The sequence below is a fragment of the Equus asinus genome, chromosome 3, assembly GCF_041296235.1.
Source record: "Equus asinus isolate D_3611 breed Donkey chromosome 3, EquAss-T2T_v2, whole genome shotgun sequence".
Taxonomy (NCBI): Eukaryota; Metazoa; Chordata; class Mammalia; order Perissodactyla; family Equidae; genus Equus; species Equus asinus.
This window is the reverse complement of record NC_091792.1, coordinates 108292275-108312910: the sequence shown is the minus strand read 5'-3', so window position 1 is coordinate 108312910 and position 20636 is coordinate 108292275. Positions and strand designations below refer to the sequence as shown.

The 20636-nt window shown below is 35.5% G+C and overlaps 1 protein-coding gene across 2 annotated transcripts; it reads right to left on the bottom strand.

Annotated features, from left to right (window-relative positions):
* Window positions 1-834: 834 nt before the first annotated feature.
* LOC139044859 (UDP-glucuronosyltransferase 2B31-like) lies at window positions 835-13225 on the bottom strand. 2 transcript variants are annotated; one of them, XM_070505726.1, is made up of 6 exons: window positions 13123-13225; window positions 10673-10821; window positions 8036-8167; window positions 5665-5752; window positions 4853-5072; window positions 835-1387 (listed from the first exon to the last, which is right to left on the bottom strand). In XM_070505726.1, the coding sequence occupies exons 1-6, from the start codon at window positions 13208-13210 to the stop codon at window positions 1111-1113; spliced, it is 954 nt and encodes a 317-aa protein (XP_070361827.1). In that variant the 5' UTR covers window positions 13211-13225; the 3' UTR covers window positions 835-1110. The 2 variants fall into 2 exon arrangements, with proteins under 2 accessions (XP_070361827.1, XP_070361826.1); XM_070505725.1 differs by having other exon boundaries at window positions 12441-13203.
* Window positions 13226-20636: the final 7411 nt, after the last annotated feature.

Here is a 20636-nt window from a genome sequence, read left to right as displayed (position 1 = left end):
GATTGTATTCTCTTTTTGTCATGTCAAAGGATTTAATGTTTCCATATTAGGTTAATGAGGTTGTTGAAACAATAGGCTTCTGAGGAAAGAGAGAAGGAATGAGGCATGCTGATCTAGTGTGGTTGCATAGAATAAGAATCTTGTTTCAAACTGCCTTCAACAAACACATTGAATTGCTCACCATATCGGTAAGTAACTGAGTGATGTTATGCCTTGTTTGGAAGAGTGGACATATATCTATAAATATATCTATGCATATCTATAGATATATGTACACATACATTTGGAGAGAATGAAAATTCCAGAATTCCTGTAGAGTACAGGTTCTGTATTATCAAACCTTCAATGGGGACCTTGCATCTTCTATCAAAGGCTAAAATGACAGTTAAAGCAACCAGGTGAAACTTTTTAAAGGGCTGTGAGGTAAGGAGAATAAGCTAGTGAAACCAAAGTCTTTCTAATAGCTCAGTTGTATAATAGGAAGCAGATAGCAGTTGTTGTATTTCTAAATCCATGTATTTCCACTGGATATGGAGTTAAACTGGATGAAGGCAAACATCTTGCCATGTCTTTAGGCAAGGAGTGATGCTGAGGCTGGATGCACAGTAAAAGCCAAGCAGCATTATTCGTCTCTTAAAGGAAATAGAAGGGTGAATCATTTTATGCAATTCTAACCATTGAGTAGTTCTTGATCCAAAGATAAAATTACAAAATCTGCACCAATATCAAGTGAAAATATCCTGAGTATTTGCACAATAATGTTGATATTGCGAATACACTGCTTAATGCTCTTGTGTCCGTATGTAAAGTTTGAAAGACAATTAAGTTCAACAATTTTCTTTTGGCATAACTTTGTATTAGAATAATAAATATTAATATACCCATATAGTTTTATTTTTATTTAATTTTTGCCTCTTCTTCTCTTTGGCAGGACATATTTCTAACTGTTAAACAGGTAGCAAAACACTTGAAAACAAATTTTGATCTGAGAAGCTAAATTTTGAAAGGTTGTTTTGTCTTAAGAGGAAGGGATCTTTACATCACAACGTCTTGCTGGAATTAACTGCGGGAGTCCCCTCTATGAGGCATCCCACCTTCAGTCAGATACAATTACTCCCTTTTTTCCTTCTTTCCTGTTTTAGCAAACTTCCAGCAACAAAGCAGACATTTTATGATGACAAATACAGTGGTTGCCACACAGGCCAGCAGGAACCCAATCACATCCAAAGAGTGGTACTGAAACCAGGTGAGGTCGTGGGAGGCTGGCCGCAGGTGTTTGGCTCCTTTGTGGCGCATGACAAACTCGATCCAGAAGACTGCTCGATCTAAAGGCTTCATTGGTTGATCATGTTGAATTCTTGATAATTTCATAGCATTGTCTTTATATCTAAAGGAGAAACACAAAGATAGCAACAGTGAAAGGACGTTAATTTGCTTAAGCATATCATTCCCAAGAAAGGTTTTTGGAGTGCCATACCTAAGTTTCAAAATAAATGTCATAGTATTGCAGAAATGTGGTTTTAGTGGAGTCTTCATCGCAGTTTGGTTTTTAAATTGGAATTTTCTGATGACTAATATTTTCAAAATTGAAGATGAACATAAGGTGGGAAAGTTAAATCCTTTCTAACAGAGGTAAATTATAGGAGCCATTCTAAGGGCTGTAAGCCAGATGATGAATGCCATTTTAGGATGGTGCTCTTGAAGTTTCCAAAGAGGAATTGGTTCGTTGAGCTGTGTTCCCATCTTAGCACCTTTGCAATTTCTGCCCCTTCTGTGCCTCTCCTGGAGCACTCTTCCCTGCAACACCCCAAAGCTTGCTTCTAACTCCTGATGGAGGCTTTGACTTCGCTGTCACATCTCAGAGAGCCTTTTCCTTGCCACCCTAATAGCAGCCCTAGGCATTTCTTCTATATTTTTAATTTTTTTCTATTTGATTTCTAGATTTCTAAATACATTTTGTAAAATACAGAAGAAAAACGCATATATCCTAAGCGAAGAGCTCAAAATTTCATAATCAGCTAGAAAATCATCCTGAAGTGGATATTAAATATACCTACCACCTACGTATCGGTATCGGACGCCACAAGCTACTAGAAGCTCCCCATTCTCCGGACCTTTTCACTCACTAATCCTTTCTGCAAATTAACTGCTATCATTATTTTTAACATCATAGATTTGTTTTTCTGGTTTGTATATTGGCATCAGATAGTAGTATTCATTTGTTTTGTCCTTTCTGCAGCAGTTGGTGAATTCCATTGCTGTATTGTATCCAATGTCTGACAATACCACAGATTATCTCTTCATAATGATCCACGGACATGTGGATTGTTAATAATATTTTGGCCATTTCTACTAATGCTGATACAAATATTGTTTTAATTGTCTTTTGGTTTGCATATTTATACATTTCTGTTGGGTATTTCCTAGAAGGGAATCGCTGAGAAGATGGTGCAGGAATGATTATAATTTCTTTTTTGGTTCTAAATTACTTAGAAATGTATTGCTTAATATTCAAAATTTAGTGATTGTCTTTAGTTCTTTTATTTCATCATTTCTAACTTAATTCTTGTCTGGCCAGATAATATGCCCTTTATAAGTTGAAAATTTTCAAATAGTAAGTCTAAGTTTTGCCCCAGCATGCATGGTCCGTACCATTAATTATTCTATATGCTGTTGAAAAACGTGTTTTCACCATCGCTTTATATATATGTGTATATATATATATATAATATAATGTATATATCAAATAGGTTGCTTTTTAAAATTAGATTCTTCAAACATTTTATGTACTTATTTATTTTGTAATCTTTTACTATATTATAGGAAAAAGTCTTCAAAAACATCCTATTCGGACTATAGATTTGTGTACTTTAAAAATTTTCTATGTTTTTATTGTGGTAACATTCGTTATGACATTATATAAATTTCAGGCGTCCATCATTATATATTTTGATTTCTGTGTAGATTACGTCACGTTCACCACCCAAAGACTAATTACAATCCATCACCACACACATGCCTAATCGCTCCTTTTGCCCTCCTCCCTCCCCACTTCCCCTCTGGTAACCGGCAATCTAATGGCTGTTTCTATGTGTGTGTTTGTCGTTGTTTTTATCATGGACTTATGAGTGAGATCATACATTATTTGACTTTCTCCCCTTGAGTTATTTCACTTAGCATAATGCCCTCAAGGTTTATCCATGTTGTCACGAATGGCTAGAATTCACCTTTTCTTATGGCTGGCTAGTAATCCATTCTGTATATCTATGACATCTTCTTTATCCGTTCATCCCTTGATGGGCACCTAAGTTGCTTCAAAGTCTTGGCTATTGTGAATAATGCTGCAATGAACATAGGGGTTCCTATACCTTTATGCTTTCATGTTTTCATATTCATTGGATAATTACCCAACGGTGGAATAGCTGTATCATATGGTAGATTTATTTTTACTTTTAATTTCTGCTGCTTCCACCTTAAACAGGACTGTCCCTTGTTGTGGGCATTCTTTTTATGCAGTTTTCAGTTCTCTCTCAGTGGTAATTTTTCCAAAAATAGTTGTAACTTTGTTGTATTTGTGCGAGGAGATGAGTTCAGTGTCCACTTATGCCACCATCTTGACACCCTCCCCACCTATTTTTGCTTTTTGTCTACTTTTACTTTGTTTATTTGGAGGATTTATTAGCAGGTGTTACAAATTAGTAATTTGTGTTGTTTTGAAGGATTAACCTATTTATCATTATGAAGTATTTATTTTTTATTTTAATATTGTTTCTGGTCTACTGTGTCTGGTATTAGTTTACTATACATGTTTCTATAGTTATTTTTTAAAAAGGTCTTTTCTTATCTTTGTACTTACAATTTTCCTGTACTCTTCTATTTAAGCATGACTTGTAAATAGTATATAAAGTTATTTTTTAAAATCCATTTTGACAATTTTTGTCTTTAAATGATTTACTCTGTTTACAATTGCTGTACGTAGTGTTATATTTATATATTTTGACGCAAAAGCATATAAAGCAATATTCATAATAGCCAAATGTGGAACAACCAAAATATCCATGAACTTATGAATGGGTAAATAAAATATGTTATGTCCTTATCATAGAATATTACTCAGAATTATAAACCTACAACAGGGAAGGAGGTCAAAAACATCAGCCTATCTGAATGAAGCCAGTTGCAAAAGACTATATGATGTATGATTTCATGCATATGAAATGTCCAGAAGGACTAATCCACAGAGATAGAAAGTTGATTAATGGTTACTTGGGCAGGGGGGAATGGGAAGTAACTTGTAAGGAACGTCACATTTCTTTCTGTGGTGATAAAAATATCTTAAATTTATAATATTGTGATGGATTTATAGCACTGTAAACATACTACACATATTTCAATTTTATAATTTTAATGAATTTTATAGTATGTAAATTATATCTCATTATAAAATCTGCTAAAACAATAAAAATAAAATAAATTTTTGAGATAAAGAGATTTACAGTTTCAGAGATGTTAGTTACTGAGTTGAAAGAATTTATGATATTTTCTTCATCATTCTTTCCTGCTCAGGTTCTAACATATTTTTAAAAATGTGTCCTTCTTACAAATACCTATGTAGCTTTCCATTATTTGAGGAGAAAATTGTTGCCTCAGTTCATTACCTATTAAATCTATGGAGTTAAGAAGCAACTTTGAAATAAATGTAAGTCTGGGTGAAAATAAAGTACATTTTAGAATGGTTAAATCATGTTAATAATTTCAAAATTAGCCTCTTAAAACTGAGATGAAACTCCTACTCATCATTGGGAAAAGAATCTATCTATAAATACTACTTATTAAAAAGTGTGATACTTACGATGGGTCATGTATGACTGTCTTCAATGCGTTGAGCAAATCTGAACTTGTCATTGTGTCGAAGTCCAGTCTTACAGCTGCTCCCTTGGTCTTCATGTGAGCAACATTATCAGGTTGATCCGCAAACAAAGGAATGCCCACCACAGGGATCCCATGGTAGATCGCCTCATAGATGCCGTTGGCTCCACCATGAGTTATAAAGGCTTTGGTTTTTGGATGACCTAGGATTGGGTGAATTTTGGCAAACTATTAGTATAGCTCTTAGAATAAAATGAGAGTGGGGCAATATAAGACACTGAAAGAGGCATTGTATTCTAAATAACAGATTATTATACACATGAAACTACATTAAAATGTCTTTCAGAGTTTAGAGGAAGAAACACCTAAATGTGCTGTCGAGATAAGCGAAGGCTATAGAGAAGATCAGCGTATGACCTGAGACGTGAAAAATGAATACAAGATTGCCGGGTGGACAAAATTGAAAGAGAACATGCTGGATAAAAAATTAATAGGTCAGAAAAAAATCGGGGAGGGGGTATATTAGAATATATTCTGTTAATGAATTAGTGAAGTGACTCAGTCTTGGAAGTATCGTGTCAAGACAGCAGGAAGTTGGTGGTGGTGGTGCAGGAATCAGAAGAAGGAAAGGTTACACTTATCCTTTCTCCCTCCGACTGGGAAATAAATATAAGACAGTTAATTTTTAATTTCCAGATTTTCAATAATAAATTTCAAATAAATTTTTTTCCTGCTGAGCTATTATGATCTGGTTGGAGTTGTTCTTATTTGAATGTTCGTTTTCCAGAATCTTACCAAGAAGATCATTCTGGGGAATCCACTTATAAAGCCGCGTATTTGGCCCTAAGGTGTCTGGTTTCTTGCCATCATATCTCCATATAACCTGTTACAGTAAAGAAAATGCCTGAGTCCATGAGTCAAACTTCTAAGATATAGAATGGCAGAATATAAATAGATTAAGAGGCCTCTAGTTAAACCTGTTCATTGTGACAGATGAAGAAATGAGGGAAAGAAATGTTAAGTAATGAGAACCAGTAAACACTGATCTAATAGGAATTCTCATCCTCCATGCACTTATTTTACATTCAATCACCTATGATTGCAATCATGATGTTTCTCACTTGGATTAGACAAATGAGATTTTCAATAACAAATTCAAGCACATAAACATTTTTTAGGCAGTCATTTTAATTTTAGAGCAAAAAAATTGCAAATTACGAATAATCTGCTAATTTATTTTAACTATTTATTATACTAGCTCTCAGCTTCCAAATTTAATATTAGTCTGTTTATTTCTTTTTGTGTGTTGGGAGAAGTGACTTATATCCACTTGTTCTGCAAGTTATATTACTAGAGTTTTACATCTTTTGATTTGCCAAATGGGAATTGTGTGCAATCATCTAATTGTAAGAACAAAGTAATTCTTATTATTAACAATTTAGTTTTAATAACAAATAATTTCTGCTTGGTAAGTACATTTAGCTCCTTTGAAATTACTAATTATCAATATCACTACTTCCAGGAAAAAATTCACGTGGTTATTTTTTTGCAAAACTCCAGAGTATTATCACTATTGCCAGGCTTGAGAATTCTTTAAATGTAGAAAAAAAGAGCCTCTTAGTACTTCATAAATAACAGTATAGCTGTTGAAAAGACCTGAATATCATGATGGTGCTAAATTTTATTCAACTGCCTGTTAACACTTTAAGGATGCACTCCAAACTTGGACAGCATTGATTAATATGGTTTCTTATATCAAGCCATTTTCAAGTCAAGTACCAAAATTAGTTACAGATTTTGAAATTGCTAAACAATCCTCATAAGATGGATTCTAAATTACCAGTGGTTAACATCTATTTGCTAAGTGAGTATTAAAGCAACTTCAGTTCTCAGCAATCAGCATAGGTGATAAGCAGAAAGCTATACCATTTAGGAAAATCAAAAGTAGTTCACAAATACACAGAGACTCCAGGTAGATTCTATACATTAGAAATAATTTACTACCATATTTTACTGACAAGAAACCATCTCAACCTTTCCTATGCTAGCCTGTCTTCTAATTGATTCCTTTTTAAATCCCCTTCTCCTTCTTCAAGTGAGAGAAGTTATTATTCAGATGGATTAGGAGCACGGTCCTTGCAGATCCATATTTTGTGAAACACAGGGTCACCTTAAGGGCCGACCCACCTCCACCATTCCTTCTGTGTTTTCCTCTTTCAAACTTTAGCAGGGTCCAGTCCACAAGGGCAGCTTTTCAGTTTCTTTTTTTCTTGTTGTTTTTTTTTCTCTCTCTAAATTATCATGTCAGGATAGGTACCTGGATGCAGGTTGGTGAGCCTTGGCCATCTTTCCTTTGTATAGCACCCTGAACAGCACATTGAACAGGGTTTTCTGAAACTGAGGGGAAGTAAAAGAGGCCTGGGTTACCTGGCAAGCCTAAACTGCAGGATGCCTTTCAGATTGTTATCACTTCTTGCTTAATGTTACTGTTAAAATTTATCTCCTTTCTTTCTTTCTTCTCTTTTTTTTTTGCTCAGGAATACTACTGCTGAGCCAATATCTGTGCCAATCTTCAGCTATTTTGTATGTCAGTCACTACCACATCATGGCTGATGAGTGATGAGTAGTGTATGTCTGTACCCAGGATCCAAACCCATGGACCCGGGCCACTGAAGCTGATCGCTCCAAACTTAACCACTATGCCAGGGTCCAGCCCCTAACCCCTTTATGAGAATATCTGTAGCATGTATTGTGCCCTCAGGAATCCTGCACGGAAAAGGAGCAAATGACAGGGAAAAATTTGATGATATGGCATCATTATACCATTATAATATCATGATACCATTATTATATGATTATTCTCATTATTATATCATCATAATATTACCACAATGTCATTATAATACCAAACCTGCACTCCATCTGTTAAACATATTTCAATCTGATCCAAATGTTAATGCCAAAATTATCTGTCTATCAAAACACCATCTGTACTGTTGGCAACTGCCATGTATACTTTTGCATTTAAACTCATTTTTGAGATACGTTGAATCTATCATAATACATTGTAGTTTACCTCTCATGAAGGAAATTTATGTAATCGGATCCTTTTCAAAATTTAACAGATACATTAAATCGTTGTCCACTATAAGGTACTTTATCTAACCTTTTGTGGAATCTGGGCAAAGGCTGATGCAATCACATTGGCTCTTTCTTCTGTCATGTTGCTGACCATTGACCCCAGAGTAAACACCACAATGCCGTTTTCTCCGGAGCTCTGGGCAAACTCTTCCATTTCCTGTGAAGAAGTAATTTGCTCCATCACTAAAGAACACCAGCCTAGCAAACAGTATTGAAAGGATTGCTGCAAACAACTAAGCAGAGAAAATCATAAATTATCAGGAATTACTAGAGTAGTTCCTGTTTATTTTTAATTGTGGTAAAATATACATAACATAAAATTTATCATCTTAACTATTCCTAAATGTACACTTCAGTAGTGTGCACATTCTCATTGCTATGTAACCAACCTCCAGAACGCTTCACCTTGCAAATTGAAACTATACCCATTTTACAATAATGACCTGGCAACTATCATTCTACTTCCTATTTCTATGAATTTGAATCTAGATAATTTATATAAGTGAATCATACGGTATCTATCATTTCGTGAGTGCCTCCTTTCACCTAGAATAATGTCCGCAAATTTCAGCCATGTTGGAGCACGTGTTAGAGTTTCCTTCAGTTTTAAGGCTGAGTTATCGTCCATTGTGTGTAAATAGATTATTTTGTTTATTAATTCTTCTGTAGATCAACACTTTTGTTGCTTCAGCGTTTTGGCTCTTGTGAAAAGCGTTGCTATGAAGATAAGTAGGCATATATCTCGGTTTGATCCTAATGCCAATTGCGTTTGATGAATACCCAGAAGTGGAATCGATGGACCTTATGGTAATTCCATTTTTGATTTTTTAAGGAACCTCCATTCTATTTTACTTAGTGACTGTTTATAATAGATCTAATCCCTTAGTTACTTTGGAATGATTCAACTGATCTGAGATTAATTTCCTTTATTATGTAAATTTTTGCAAATATGTGTGTGTGTGTCTGTGCCTGTGTGTAAGAAAGAAGTGAAATAGAGCCAGTACACAGTAGTGCAGAAGAAATGCTCTTAGACAGTATTACACCTAGTCTCTTCATTTACACTGTCATTAATTACTAATATGGATTCTTGGAAGGCGGCCACACAGCAGAACTTGACTCACCTTTGATTCTTTATTGTTCTAGTTCTACTAAACCACTTGTGTTTATACCAGGCAGGTCTTCTGGAGGAATATTTTAGTTTAGTCATTAGTATTTTCTTTCGCCGACTATGAGCACTATGAAAATTTTGTTATGATTGGGATGCCTTTACATAATTTTTTTCTCAGCTCTATAATAATTTATCCTTCACCTTAACTATTGTCAGTATTTCCTGAGCTCCCCATAAATCACCCTTAAAGGCTGGAGAACTGCTGATGAGTAATTTCACACTCATCAGACACGTGAGTCTGATATTACTGTTTGGAGTTTCCATGAAATCTCCCTAAGATTCCTATTTGTAATCCAGAAATATACATGTATATTACTTGAGTGACCATATTTCTGGTTTGTTTGTGTATGACACCTTTTGCCCTGAAATCATATTGTAAAAAGGATGCCCTAGTCGAATATGTTATCTGTAACTGACAGTGATGAGCCCTCATCACCTCCTTGAGGTCTCCAGGGAGCAGCTGGCCCACAGTGGGAGAGATACAGCAGGCTTTCTGCAGCAGAGAGCTGGTCACCGTCTTGCTTACAATTGTTTCTGAATTATTCTGATTTGTATTCCCACTATAAAATCCATGTATTACTTTCAGAACTGGAATATTCCTTATGGCTCAGTATACTCTTATACCCAAAAAACAAATGTAGAAGAGCCAAAAATTTCCTGGCTATCTTGTCACAACTGCATATTCATCCTTTGTTTTTCTCCGGTCCTTCTGTTTTGAAATTCATTATTAGTTCTTTGCTCTGTGGAAATTAATGACAGAACCTTTCCAATATAAAGAGTATACTTTCTGATTCGAGTCAATGTTGTTCTATGATGCCCACTGGATGCTCTTTAGCGCTGTGGTCTTTCCTTGTTATAATACTTTTTACACAGCTGTTATTACATGCTCATATCCTATGTTTCCAAGTAGAATGCTAAGTGTTTGTGTAGAAAAATTGTGTCTACACTGCTTCTCTGCATATCCAGCATATCTCTGAACTATGCTAGTCGCTTTAAGAATATTCTTTGAGGGTCAGCCGTGGTGGCCTAGTGGTTAAGTTTGGTGCACTCCACTTTGGTGGTCTGGGCATGGTTCCCAGGCACGAACCTACACCACTCAAGTTGTCAGTGGCCCTGCTGTGGTGGCAAATCACATGCAAAAAGAGGAAGATTGGCAGCAGATGTTAGCTCAGGGCAAATCTTCTTCAGCCAGAAAAAAACAAAAACAAGAATACCTTTGAATGAGTGACTGATACTTTCTTATGTGTTGAATAATGAGGCCTTAATTTAACTGACCCTATTCCTAAAGCCTTCCAGGGATAATACTTTATTCTTCAATGATAATGAAACTCAGAGTCTTGTAATGGTATTGAAATATATGAGTTTCCAATTTGTAGGTCCCTTTACGCAGCTTCCCATATCGCTCACTGTAATCAAACATTCTAAATAAAGAACACAGAATAATTTCTATTGCGAATGCAAAGTAAACCAACCACACAAACAGGAGTACGTCACCTTAGGCAGGGATTTGGCAGGTTTGCAGTGATATCCTCCAATAAATTGAAAATGTGGTAAGAATGGGCGAGGAAATTCAAAATCCCAATAGGTTCGAACGAGCCACATTTCAGCTTTCCTCATTAACTCATATAATTTAGTGGCTCTTCCTGAAGGGAAAAAAGCAAATAAAAGTAAGGAAATGAGTGTTTTGTAATGTGAATATATCAGGTAGTTTTCTGAAAAGAGCTTGGAATAACAGACTCAAAGATGTTTAAAAGTTTCTGTGGTTTCACAATAGTATTATGTGTGTGTCTATATATAATATATATGTTTTATATATGTTGTTTATATATATACTACAATGCATAAGAGACTTTCATCTCTAACATCACGTCAGTGCATTCACAAACATAAACAATTATTAGACCTAAGACACCAAAGAATTAAACATGCATTTGTTTACTCTGTATGGCTGCAAAAGTTAATTGACACAAACGTAAACAGTGATTTCAACTGCTCCATCAATTCTCCCTACCATACCCATGGAGACATGTTTCCCTGAAGCGCTCCATCTTGTTTCTACAATTTAGCAAGCTATTCCCTTAATCCTAGATTTTCCAAGTAAACTAAGGTTTTGAAAATATGGCCACTCTGGTATTTGGCTCACGTAAGTGGCTTAATAATATTTGCATATTAAATAAATGTCCTTGCAAAAAATAGCTGGAAAGTTTTCATAAAGTATGGAAATAGATGTGCTCACCATGAATTGTGGCTCATTTTATCTTTAATGGAGAGACATTGTTTTTAAACAATATGGACTAGTCACTTGTACGTCCACCTTTCGACAAAATTCTGGGCCTTTGAAGCAGATGTTTTGTAAGTACTTAGTGCAGGAATGTGTAATCATTAGAATCTCTAATAATAGTTTCACATGTTTGAGATAGAGCCATTATGTCTTTCATTTGTGAAGGACTCCTTCAGGTAATATGGCAGAAAATGTTTTTTAAATGAATCCTAACTACATAAGGGGAACAATTTCTCAATGCTCCACCCACTGTTGTGCTAAAAATATATTGCTCCTCACTCTGTATGTCGGTTTTGATCAAGATATTTAGTAAAATTTCCAATGACTTTTATTGAAGATGAAAAAAACCTATAGTAAAGTTGATGTGCAGGATGATTAGGCAGAGCACAGAGTATTTTTAGGGCAGTGAAACTAGGTTTGTGATATTCTAATGGTGGACAGGTGACAAAATAATTTTGTCCAAACTCCAAGAATGTACATCACCAAGATAGAACCCTAATATAAAATATGGACTTTAGGTGATAACGGTGTGTCAATATCGTTTCATCAACTGTAACAAATGTACTTCTTCTGTGGGGGATGTTGATAATAGGGGAGGCAATGCATGGACGGGAGCAAGGCATATATGAAAAATCTCTACTCAGTATTGCTCCAGACTGAAAACACCTCTATGAAATAAAGCCTCTTACAAGCAAACAAATACGCAAGGATTGATCTGCAATTGCTTAACAAACTCCTCAGTGCTTTAACTTTTAGTTTATGATTTCTTGGAGGGTCCTGTACTGGGAATGGACCGTGGGATTCTAACTGACCCTATAATTTAAGCATTTCCATAATATTTGTGAGTTTGAGAGATCATTTTCTACTTTTCTTTCAACATTTCACTTATAAAAGACAAATTCCTCTGACTTTATACAAACTCAATTTTCAAGGCGCTAGGAGAATTAAGACTTCAAGCTACCACCTAAAAACATGACTTACCTAGTACTTCACTGTAAAACTGATCCCACTTCTTCTCATTAAATGTTTGGAACCAAAAGTCAAAATAAATCACATATATCATATTTTTTACCCTCTCCATGAATGTCATTTGATCACTTAATTCTGACATAACAACAGGTACATAAGAAGGTGGGAATGGAAGTCCTCCACCATACTTTTCAATTGTATGGCCTGGAGAGACGCGGAGACTGTACACTAACGGTATTTGCAGTAGCTCAGCCAGCAGCTCACTACACAGTCCTACGGCATCTGCAAAAATTAAATCAAATTTTGATTCTTGTAATTTTCCTATAAGTTTCTTGTTCAAAACTGCATCGTTACAGAGCTTTAGAACATTATCAGAAAATTGCCAAATGATTTCTTGCATTAGTGTAAAATGTGTCCAAAATGAATCTTTTGGCAGACGTGTCCATGTATCAACCAGTGTTTTGAATATAGCCTCATAATCATGTTTTGTTAAAGATGCAGGATAAATCTCAAATTTAATAGCAGATGGTTTGTTTGGATCCACAAGAATCGAAGCTGAAGCTGTCAGAACAGTCACTTCATGACCTCTCTGGACAAGTTCATCCAGGATTGTCTTCATATTGATCCAATGGCTGTATTCTGTGGGCCACACCAGCACCTTTCCAGCACTCCCAGGGCTAAAGTAACAACTCACTTGTAGCAACAGCAGAAGTGGAATCCATTTCAGAGACATCTTGGTGGAACACAATGCTTCCTTTTAAATTGCTGATCTCTTGTACCATTGCTCAGGCTTATATTCAAGGAGAAATCAATCAAGAAGTTAAAATATAACTCCTACAGCTCAAAGTAAATAGATGACCTGGACATTCAGAGAATTTGGATAGCAAGTGTAAAGAGCAAAAGGTTGATGACTTTGTTTGTGTACATGTGTTTAGTATATGTTTTAAGAGTAAAAGTGCTGTCACCTACTAAGCGGTGATGCCTTTGTGTGTGTAAGTCAACTGTATTTGGTAGACTGTTAAGAACAGTGGCAAGTGAGAAGAAACTGTGTCTGCAGTCTTCTTGAACCTTACAGTATACAATTCAATAGTTCATAGTGTATCCACAGAACTGTGCAATGACTACAGCAATCAATTGAAGATCATTTTCATCATCTATAAATAAACCTTTACCCTTTAGTCAGAGCTCCCTAATCTCTGCCTCCTCCAAGCCTCATTCAACCATTCATCTAGTTGCTGTCTTCAGATTTGCATATTCTGAACATTTCCCGGTTGATGGAATCATACAATACATGGTCTCTTGTGACTGGCTGCTTCATTTACCATAACGTTTTCAAGGTTCATCCATGTTGTAACATGTCAGAGCTTAATTCCTTTTTATTGGCAAATAATATTACATAGTATGGCTATCCCATCTTTTGTTTACTCATTTGTAAGTTGATCAACATTTTTTATTCACATTTTCTGCCTATAATGAATAATATTATTTACCAACGTCCACATGAATGTTTTGAGTGGACATGTTTTCCTTTCTCTTGCATATATACCTAGAAGTAGAATTGCTGGGTCATATTGTAGCTCTATGTTTCACCTTTGAGGGTATGGCATAGTGTTTTCCAAAGTGACTGCACCATTTTCTATTTCCAGTAGCAACATATGATGGTTCGAATTTCTCCATAATCTTGCCAACACTTGCTATTTTGTCTAATTGTACATATGCTAGTTGGAGTGAAGTCATATCTCATTGTGGTTTGAGTCACATCTCTGATCTTATTATGTAAAACACCATTGCATATGCTTGTTCAAAATTTGTATATCTTTCTTGGAGAAATATCTATTCATAACCTTTGTTAATTTTGTAATTGGATCATTTTTCTTCTTCTTATTCAATTATAAGAGCTTTTCAAAATATGTTTTGGATATACATCCCTTATGAGATATACAATTTGTAAATATCTCTTCAATTATGCAGCTTATCTTTTCCCTTTCTTGATGATGTCCTTTATAGAACAAAGGTTTTAAGTTTTGGTGAAGTCTAGTTTCTCTATTTGTAATTTGGTGGTTGTGCTTTTAGTGTCATATAAGAAATCATTGCCAAATTCAATACCAAAATGTTTACCTATGTTTTTCCTTAAGAGTCTTATAGTTTTATTTTTATTTTTAGGCTTTGGATCCATTTTGAGTCATTTTTGTGTATGGTTTGAGGTAGACAGTCCAACTTCATTCTTTTACATGTAGATAATCTGTTTGTCTCAAAGAATTTGTTTAGGAGAGTGCCCATTCCTTTGTCAAACATCAATTGACCATCAAGGTGTGAGTATATTTCTGGATTCTAATGTCTATTCTATGGATTTATTTGCTTTTGTGTATGCCTGTATTACACTCTCTTGTGTAGTGTAGTTTGTAGTTGGATTTGAATTCAGTTAGTGTAATTCCTCCTACCATAGGGATCCCATGGTTAATCACCTCATAGATGACATTGGCTCCACCATGAGTTATAAAGGCTTTGGATTTTGGATGACCTACGATTGAGTGAATTTTGGCAAACTATTAAGTATAAGTCTTAGAATAAAATGAGAGTAGGGCAATATAAGACACTGAAAGAGGCATCGTATTCTAAATAACAGATTATTATACCCATGAATCTACATTAAAATGTCTTTCAGAGCTTAGAGGAAGAAACATCTAAATCTGCTATCAAGATAAGTGAAGACTATATAGAAGATTAGTGTACGACCTGAGATATGAAAAATAAATACAAGATTGCCGGGTGGACAAAATTGAAAGAGAACATGCTGGATAAAAGAAGAATAGGTCAGAAAAAAATCGGGGAGGGGGTATATTAGAATATATTCTGTTAATGAATTAGTGAAGTGACTCAGTCTTGGAAGTATCGTGTCAAGACAGCAGGAAGTTGATGGTGGTGGTGCAGGAATCAGAAGAAGGAAAGGTTACACTTATCCTTTCTCCCTCTGACTGGGAAATAAATATAAGACAGTTAATTTTTAATTTTCAGATTTTCAATAATAAAGTTCAAATAAATTTTTTTCCTGCTGAACTATTATGATCTGGTTGGGGTTATTCTTATTTGAGTGTTCGTTTTCCAGAATCTTACCAAGAAGATCATTCTGGGGAATCCACTTACAGAGTCAGGTATTTGGCCCTAAGGTATATGGTTTCTTGCCATCCACTCTCCATATAACATGTTAGAGTAAAGAAAATGCCTGATTCCGTGAGTCAAACTTCTAAGATATAGCATGTTAGGATCTAAATAGATTAAGAAGTCTCTAGTTAAACCTGTTCATTATGACAGATGAGGAAATGAGGAGAAGAAATGCTAAGTAATGAGAACCAGTAAACACTCATCTAATAGGAATTCTCATCCTCCATGCGCTTATTTTACATTCAATCACCTATGATTGCAATCATGATGTTTCTCACTTGGATTAGACAAATGAGATTTTCAATAGCAAATTCAAGCACATAAACATTTTTAGGCAGTCATTTTAATTTTAGTGCAAAAAATTGCAAATTACGAATAATCTGCTAATTTATTTTAACTATTTATTATACTAGCTCTCACCTTCCAAATTTAATATTAGTGTATTTGTTTCCTTTTGTGTGTTGGGAGAAGTGGTTTACTTATATCCACTTGTTCTATAAGTTATATCATTATAGTTTTACATCTTTTGATTTGCCAAATGGGAAATGTGTGCAATCTCATTGTGAGAACAAAATAATTCTGATTATTAACAATTTATTTTAATAACAAATAATTTCTGCTTGGTAAGTACATTTAGCTCCTTTGAAATTCCTAATTATCAATATCACTACTTCCAAGAAAAAATTCACGTAGTAATTTTTTACAAAACTCCAGAGTATTATCACTATTGCCAGACTTGACAATTCTTTAAATGTAGAAAAGAAGAGCCTCTTAGTACTTCATAAATAACAGTATAGCTGTTGAAAAAACCTGAATATCAGGATGGTGCTAAATTTTATTCAACTGACTGTTAACACTTTAAGGATGCATTCCAAACTTGGACAGCATTGATTAATATGGTTTCTTATATCAAGCCATTTTCAAGTAGTACCAAAATTAGTTACAGATTTTGAAATTGCTAAACAATCCTCATAAGATGGATTCTAAATTACCAGTGGTTAACGTCTATTTGCTAAGTGAGTATTAAAGCAACTTCAGTTCTCAGCAAGTCAGCATAGGTGATAAGCAGAAAGCTCTATCATTTAGGAAAATCAAATGTACTTCACAAATACACAGAGACTCCAGGTATATTCTATATATTAGAAATAATTTACTACCATATTTTACTGACAAAAGACTGACTCAAACTTTCCTATGCTACCCTGGCTTCTAATCGACTCCCTTTCAGATTCTCTTCTCCTTCTTCAGTTGAGAGGAGTAATTATTCAGATGCATTGCAAGCAGGGTCCTTGCAGATCCATATTTTGTAAAACACAGGGTCACCTTAATGGCCGACCCACCTCCACCCTTTCTTCTGCGTTTTCCTGTTTCAAACTCCAGCAGGGCCCAGGTACACCAGGGCAGCTTTTCACTTTCTTTTTGTCATGTTGTTTTGTTTTCTCTCTATATTATCATGTCTGGATAGGTCTGTAAATGCTGCTTGGTAAACCTTGGCCGTCTTTTCTTTGTATAGCTCCCTGAACAGCACATTGAATAGTCCTTTTCTGAAATTGAGGGGAAGTAAATGAGGCCTGGATTACCTGGCAAGCCTCAACTGCAGGATCCCTTTCAGACTGTTATCAATTCCTGCCTAATGTTACTTTTGAAATTTAAGTTCTTTCTGGGAGAATCTGTAGTGTGTACAATGCCCTCAGGAATGCTGCAAGTAAAAGGAGAAAACGGCAAGGCAGAATTCAGTGATTTTTGTACCTGCCTGCAATATCATTATAATGTTGAAACTTCCCACTGCACCTCCAAAATATGTTTCTTTTTGATCATAATGTGAATGCCAAAGTTATTGTCCATCAAAAACAGTCTCTGTACTACTTTAGTACCTGCCATTCACATTATGGTTTTTAAACTGATATCTGAGATAAATTGGAACGATCACAATAGGTAACTTTTATGCAAGAAATTTTTGTAATCAGACCCTTTACAGAGTTTAACAGACTCGTTAAGTAGTTGTCCACTGTAAGATACTTTAGGTAACTTTTTCTGGAATCTGGACAAGGGCTGATGCAATCACATTGGCTCTTTCTTCTGTCATGTTACTGACCAATGACCCCAGAGTAAACACGACAGTAACATTTTCTCCAGAGCTCTGGGCAAACTCTTCCATTTCTTGCAGAGAAAGATTTGCTCCATTATGAAAGAGCAAAAGTGTAGCAAACACTATTGAAATGATTGCTGAAAACAGCTAAAGAGAGGGAATCAGGAATTATCAAGAATTACAAAGCAGTGGCTGTTTTTTTTTAATTGTAGTAAAATACTCATAACAAAATCCACCATCTTAACTGTCCCTAAGTGTACGGTTACATAGTGTTAAGTATATACACCTTGTTGTATAACCGATCTCCAGAAATTTTCCATCTTGCCAAACTGGGACTACCCATTATACAACAATTCCCCATTCCCCTCTTCACCAGTTCCTGGCAATCTTAATTCTACTTGCTGTTTTCATGAATTTGACTAGTCTAGTTAGCTCATATAAGTGGAATCATCCAGTATTTGTCTTTTTTGTAAGTGGCCTACTTCACTCAGCATAATATCCCAAGGTTTGTCCATGTTGTAGGATGTGTCAGAATTTCCTTCCTTTTGAAGGTTGAGTAATATTCCATTGTGTGTAAATATCACATTTTTTTTTAATTAATTCATCCGTCGTTGAACACGTGCGTTACTTCCATGTTTTGGCTCTTGCAATTACGGCTGCTATGAAGATGGGTGTGTAAATATCTCATTGGGATCCTAATTTCAATTTTTGGATGAATACCCAGAAGTGGAATTCTGGGACCTTATGGTAATTCTATTTTTAATTTTTTGAGGAAACTCCATTATGTTTTCATCAGTGTCTGTTATATAACAGACCTAATCTCTCAGTTTGTAAGGATACAAGTAATATGGGATTAATTTCCTTTACTATGTATCTTTTTGCAAGTATGTGTGTATTTGCGTTTGTTAAGCAAGAAACTGAAGAGAGCCGTTACACAGTAGTGAGGAGGAGATAACTCTTGGAAAATAGTATACTCAGACTCTACATTTATACTGCTAATACTTATGAATGTAGATCCTTGGAAGGAGGCCACACAGCAGAATATTAACTCACCTTTAGTTCTTTATTCTTATAGTTCTACTAAAACATTTGTGTTTATTCCCGGCAGGTTTTCTGGAGAATTATTTTAGTTTAGTCATTAGTATTTTATTTCTCTGACAATGAGCACTAGGTAAAAGTTAATTCTGATTGGGATGACTTGTATCTTTTTCCTCTAAGTTCTATAATAATTTATACCTCATTTTAATCTTTGTCAGTACTTCCCAAGCTCTCCCCTAAATCACTCTTTAAAGGCTGGAAGTTAGGAATCACTGTTATTCATGAGTCTGATATTATTGTTTGGAGTTTCCATTAAACAGCCTTCAGATTTCTGTTTGTAATCCAGAAATATATTTGTTATTTAAATGAGGGACCATATTTCTGACTTGTTTATGTATGACATATTTGGCCCTGAAATCATTCTGTAAAATGGATGTCCTGGTAGAATGGGCTATGTGTAACTGACAGTGATAGGTCCTCATCATCACCTCACTGAATCCCCCAGGGAGCAGCTGCCTCACAGTGGGAGAGATACAGCAGGCTTCCTGCGGCAGAGAGCTGGTCACCTCCCCGAGTAGCTCAATATATATAAAAATATATAGCGTATGTATAATATATAAAGTTCCTGATAAAGCTCTGTTCACCTGTAATTGTTTCAGAATTGTCCTTACTTGTGGTCCCTGATCCTTACCAGCTTCCAAATTTTATTACATTCTATACCAAGTAAATTCTTCATTGCTCAATGCAGATCTTGCCCCTCCACCTCCCTCAAAAATGTAAGGCGTGAAATGTTTCCTGGATACCTGGTGAAAACTTCTTACTCGTTTTTTTTTTGATGCTTTTGTTTTAAATTGATTTTTTCCCCCTGGAAATTAATGACCTAAGCTTTCCAACATAAAATGTTTACTGTCTTAGCCTAATCATTGTTTAAATCTCCATTTTTGAAAACTGAGATATCATTGTCATATAACACTATGCAAGTTTTAAGGTGTACAATGCACGGATTTGATTCATTTATATATTGCAATATGATTACTGATGCGCGATTGGTGAGCCGAGGAGTCGAAAGAAAGATTTCTTGGACTCTCAAGGTCTGGCAGTAGTGCTCTTTTATTTAGAAAATAGTGTGGAATAGCAAGGAGACAGGATCCATGGGCAGTCAGAGCTGCTGCTGGTGCATGGGGACAGGACCCAAGGGCAGTCAGAGCTGCTGCGTCGGGACAGGACCCATGGGCAGGAGGAGCCGCTGCTGCCCCTGCTGCTGCTGCCACTGCAGCTGCTGCAAAAATGAGCTGAGCATAGGGCTAAATTTAAAGCATAGGTATGTGAGTTATCTCTTTACAAGACGAAGGAAAGAATATGTAAAAAAGTTGTTAAAATGATATCAGTGCCTATAGGTTCTGGTTATTGGGTGGTCCTATAATTTTTAGATAAGAATCAAACCGGATTGAGTAAATGGCAGAAGTCACCACTTAAATATTATCTTCAGCTAAAGACAAAGGAGGATGTTGGGGGGTGGTCAGTTACATGAGGTTGCCAGACAGTAACCAACTTAAGTCCATCATCCCCATTAAGAGTTTCTAGAGATAAGGTCATCCCCCGTCTTCCTGGCACAGAGAGGGAGGCATCCTTACAGATGGAGGTCTCCCTTACAAATGTAAATCTTTCCCAACAAAGGGCAAGCAACCTCCTCTCCTCAGAGTTACCGAGATATCATTGTTATATAACACTCCGTAAGTTTTAAGGTATACAATGTGCGGATTTGATTCATTTATATATTGCAATATGATTACCGCTGTACTATTAGGTTACAGCTCTATCAGGTCACATATTTATCATTTTTTGTGTGTGTGGTGAGAACATTTTAGATGTACTCGCTAGAAAGTTTCAAGTATTTAATAGACTACTGTTGACTATGA